Source organism: Sardina pilchardus, chromosome 22, assembly GCF_963854185.1.
Source record: "Sardina pilchardus chromosome 22, fSarPil1.1, whole genome shotgun sequence".
NCBI classification, from domain to species: Eukaryota; Metazoa; Chordata; class Actinopteri; order Clupeiformes; family Clupeidae; genus Sardina; species Sardina pilchardus.
In genome coordinates this window covers 2,537,057-2,542,056 of record NC_085015.1, presented here as the reverse complement: position 1 = coordinate 2,542,056, position 5,000 = coordinate 2,537,057, and the positions used below count along the sequence as shown (strand labels likewise).

General features: G+C 50.0%; 1 protein-coding gene across 1 annotated transcript in view; it reads left to right on the top strand.

The window, feature by feature from the left end:
- The window catches only part of foxj1a (forkhead box J1a), a 5,301-nt gene extending 2,400 nt beyond the window's left edge, over nt 1-2,901 (top strand). Inside the window, exon 2 of the mRNA XM_062526434.1 lies at nt 1,942-2,901. Within this exon, the coding sequence (XP_062382418.1) occupies nt 1,942-2,901 (960 nt within the window). The remainder of the gene's footprint in view (nt 1-1,941) is intronic.
- Nucleotides 2,902-5,000: the final 2,099 nt, after the last annotated feature.

Genomic DNA, 5,000 nt, shown 5'->3' with positions numbered 1-5,000 from the left:
GCATTTGCATGTGTGTGTGTGAATGTGCGCTCATGTGTGCCTACAAGTGTGTGTGTGTGTGTGTGTGTGTGTGTGTGTTGATGGGGGGAGGGGGGAGACAGCAGGTTGACCTGACATCAATCTTGTACATTCGGAGTCCTCAGGGGAGGAATGCCTGATGTGGAATGGCTTCATTTTAGCTGGTGAATGATTAGTCCAGCATCAAGACCAACACACACACACACACACACACACACACACACATACACACACACACGCACGCACGCACGCACGCACGCACGCACACACACACACACACGCACACACGCACACATGCACGCACGCACGCACGCACACACACTCCCCAGGCTTGAGACATGTGCTCAGGATTCTGTTATTTCTGCCCAGATGATGAAATTGATAATATTTAACAAAGGGCACCAGGGCAGTCTCACATTTAAATGTGTGTGTGTGTGTGTGTGTGTCTCGCATTTAAATGGGAAGGAAATAGCTGGTGAGCAGAGAGCATCAGAGAAACAGGTCATTATGGAGCAAGCGTCTGACCTGCAGTATGTGTGTGTGTTTATGCCTGTGTGTGTTTGCACATGTGTGTGCGTGTGATTATTTGTTGTTGTTGGTGTGTGTGTGTGTGTGTGTGTGTGTGTGTGTGTGAGTTTGGAGTGATACGTATGGATGTTTCTAATGTCTGCACTTCCTGTTTGAATGAATTGAGGCGAAATCACAAGAACAATAACAACCGTGTGAACATTTACATGAAACACAATTTAATGCAGCACAACACACCAACACAGCACATCACATCACAGCGCAACACACCAACACACCACACCACACCACAGCACAACACAGCACAGCACAGCACAGCACATCACATCACAGCACAGCACAACACAATGTAGGCCTAATGCAGCGCAACACACCATCACATCTCACAACACAACACAGCACAACACGACACAGCACAACAACACAACACCATATATAACAGCAACTCACTCAACAAACACAACAAAACAAAACAGCACAGCACAACACATCAACACCAAACCAAACACCACCCCCATCCCTGAACACAGCAGCACACACCCAGTTCAGGTGAGGTTAACCTAAGTGCTTCAGTGGGGGTAATGTTTAACAGCGCGCGGTGTGATAGAAATCCCCTCAGACGCCACAGAGGCCATCATCCCTTCATCAGCTCTCTTCTACTCGCTTCTGCTCTGTCCATGTTTACAATGAGTGCAAACACAGCACCGCTAGCTCTCTCTCTATTCACTCACATGTGTTGTCTGATGGGGATGCATTGGCTAGTGCTAACGGATGGGGTTGTCTGATGGGGATGCATTAGCTAGTGCTAACAGGTGGTGTTGTCCGATGGGGGTGCATTAGCTAGTGCTAACTCCTGATGGAGTGCATTAGCTAGTGTTAACGGGTGGTGTTGTCTGATGGGATGCATTAGCTAGTGCTAACGGGTGGTGTTGTCTGATGAGGGTGCATTAGCTAGTGCTAACTCCTGATGGGGTGCATTAGCTAGTGCTAACAGGTGGTGTTGGCTGATGGGGATGCATTAGCTAGTGCTAACTCCTGATGGGGTGCATTAGCTAGTGCTAACTCCTGATGTGGTGCATTAGCTAGTGCTAACGGGTGGTGTTGGCTGATGTACCTCCATTGCTCTCCCCAGTGTTAGATTAGTTCAGTGTTGGATTAGTTCAGTGTTAGATTAGTTCAGTGTTAGATTAGGTTACACTGCTGCAGCGTTAATCAATGACCTGTAATCACCCAGAGGTAAGCAATTAATCTCAAACTGACTCTCTGTTTCCGCCTTTTCTCCTGAATCTCCCCCTCCCTCTCTCCCTCTCTCTTTCCCCCTCCCTCCTTCCTCTCTCTCTCTCTCTCTCTCTCTCTCTCTCTCTCTCTCTCTCTCCTTCTGTCCCTGCCCTGCAGAACTCCATCAGGCACAACCTGTCCCTGAACAAGTGCTTCATCAAGGTGCCGCGTCGGAAGGACGAGCCGGGGAAGGGCGGCTTCTGGAGGATCGACCCGCAGTACGCCGAGCGCCTGCTGAGCGGCGCCTACAAGAAGCGCCGCATGCCGCCCGCACGGATCAACCCCGCGCTGCTGCAGGCCCGGCTGCGTCCGCCGGTCGCCACGACCGCGACCTCCGACCCCGCGCGGGTCACCGGCGGAGGGGTCGCAGGGGGGGTGCTGAGCGTGAGCCCCGAGTCCCAGCTGCTCCTGCAGGAGTTCGAGGAGGCGACGACGGGGTTGGACCGGAACCAGGACCCGCACCTGACGGAGGCCACCATTCTCTGGGGGTCGGGCAGAGGGGTCGGCGGCGGCGGCAGAGGAGGAGGAGGAGGGGGGGTGCGGGGGCAGAAGAGGAAGCAGCTGGGCGGCGGTGGCGGCGGCAGGACGTCGATGTCGGCGAAAGCCCCGCGTCGCTCGAGCTCGCCGCTCCTGTCGGCGGAGGAGCAGCGGGAGCTGGGCGCGCTCAAGGGCAGCTTCGACTGGGACGCGCTGCTCGACTCCGCCCTCAACGGCGAGCTCAGCCTGGACGCAGGCGGCCCACTCAGCCCCCCCATCCCCCCCCACCACCACCACCCCCACCACCAGGAGCTCGCCGCGCGTGCAGCGCACAGCAGCCTTGACCCCCTGCAGGCTGACGCCGGGACTGCGGCCGGGGACGGGGACGGACCCCGAGGCGTCGGGGATCTGGAGGAGGAGACGTACCTGGCCACGGCCTTCCTGCACGACCCCTGGCCCGAGGAGGAGGAGGAGGAAGTGGACGGAGCGGCCATCAGGGTGGACTTCCTGTGCAGCTCCACGGTCAACATCGAGCAGCTGTTCGACCTGGGCGACTCGCTGGGCGGCGACATCAGCAGCAAGATGGAGTCTCTGCTCTGAGGAGAGAGCGAGCGAGGGGGGGCGACATCAGCAGCAAGATGGAGTCTCTGCTCTGAGGAGAGAAGGAGCGAGGGAGAGAGGGAGAGAGGGATGGAGGGAGAGAGGGACGGAGGGAGAGAGAGACTTCTACCCCTGACACTGAGTGCAAGGGACGCTGTTTCTAAAGAACGTAAAACAAGACTATTCTTTCTCCTTTTGAGAGCTGTTCATGTAGACAAGGAACAAATCAAATTCCCATCCTGAAAACTGTTTATAAAGACAAGAGGAAAAAATGATTTCCCCTTTTAACCGTTTGTAAAGATCTCTTTTCCCTTGACAGACTAATTCTCCCCTTGAAACAACCTTGTAAGCTTGATCATGCTCTTCCTACTTGTACATGGAATATATACATTTATTACGACTTTTTTCAGCTTGATTGGTTTTTTTTGACATGTAAAATAGGCTTCGATGATTTTTTGTATTACAGAAGCCACTGATCAAATATATGCCCGATGGTAATTGTTTTATATCCATAAGAGTCTTTTAATTAGATTAAAAAAAAATAAAAAAATAAATAAAAATGCTCGGCTAGGACTAAGATTAGGACTATCTAGCGCTAGGCAGACAGGGACCAACACACGGACATCACTGATCAAACTAAACCCCATCCAAAAAGCCAAGTCTTTCCCCCTCAGTACAGAGCTATCCTAGCGGCCAGTGATGAAGATATGAAGGTTACAACAGGAACTGATGTACCAGAGCTAGCTAGCCTAGTGTGCAGCTTTTAGATATGAGGGTTGTTATAGGAACTGATGCATCAGAGTTAGCCTAGCGTGCAGCTTTTAGACATGAGGGTTGCAATAGGAACTGATTATAGGCTACTAGATGCAATCAAAGGAGCTGTGACCAGTGAGATTTCTCTTAGAGCAGTACTTCTGTTTTTCCTTTGCCAGTATGCAAGGCGCTGTGAGCAGAATCTTCGTAATGAAGATTATTACTTTGGGGGTCTTCTAAGTACAATGTTGTCCGTCATCATTAATGTGTTGTGTTGAGGGCACTGAGAGTTCTGATTATGACGTCAGAAGGTGTGGTGATGGTGCGTTAATGGAGTATGGCTTTGATGAGAGAGGATCGATGATTAGCATTTAGCATTAGCCTTTCTCTGTGTTTGATTCTCTGAGATTGCTGATATCTTTGATATGACAAACTTGTCGTTTATGTATCAATGATATATTGTGATGTATAATCTTCTGTTTTCAATGCTCTGATATCAGATGTATTGCTGATGTAACACTGATCTTGCTGATATACTGGGATATTTTACTGATATATTGGGATATTCTACCGATATATTGGGATATTCCATTGGGATATTCTACTGATCTATTGGGATATTCTGCTGATATATTGGGATATTCTGCTGATACATTGGGATGTTTTACTGATAAATTGGGATGTTTTGATGCTGTGTGACATGAGCACTGCTGAGATCAGATAGAGGGGGAACCGGCCAGTGCCAAACAGACTGTGTGAATGATCACATGATGGATGTGAACCAATGGGAGTCTGTGTTGGGGATCACACGATGGATGTGAACCAATGGGAGTCTGTGTTGGGGATCACATGATGGATGTGAACCAATGGGAGTCTGTGTTGGGGATCACACGATGGATGTGAACCAATGGGAGACTGTGGGGATCACATGATGGATGAGGACCAATGGATGCTCTTACCTTCATGCCGGTGCTCGCGTCCAGATCTCTGGAATCTATACATGCCGGTTTATTTCGGATCATATGGATTAGTTTCCATAGAAACATACATGGACTGACTAACAGATGGACTGAATCATGTGATTTAGATTCCAGATCCACGAGAAGAGCCAGAAGGGGTTTTCTGGACACTGTTGACGACTGGCTCACTTAGTGCCCGGTGCCAACCGAGACAGCTGGCACACGAGCGAAGGGTCCAACTACGGCAGAATGTGAAACGTTTTGAGATTTTAATGTGATGATTTTTTTTTCTTTTTAATTTTTGTAATGTTATCATGCAGCTTCCTGTACCTGTTACTCCAATTGATTGTCATGTACCATGTCTTACACGGTATAGGATGTCACAAA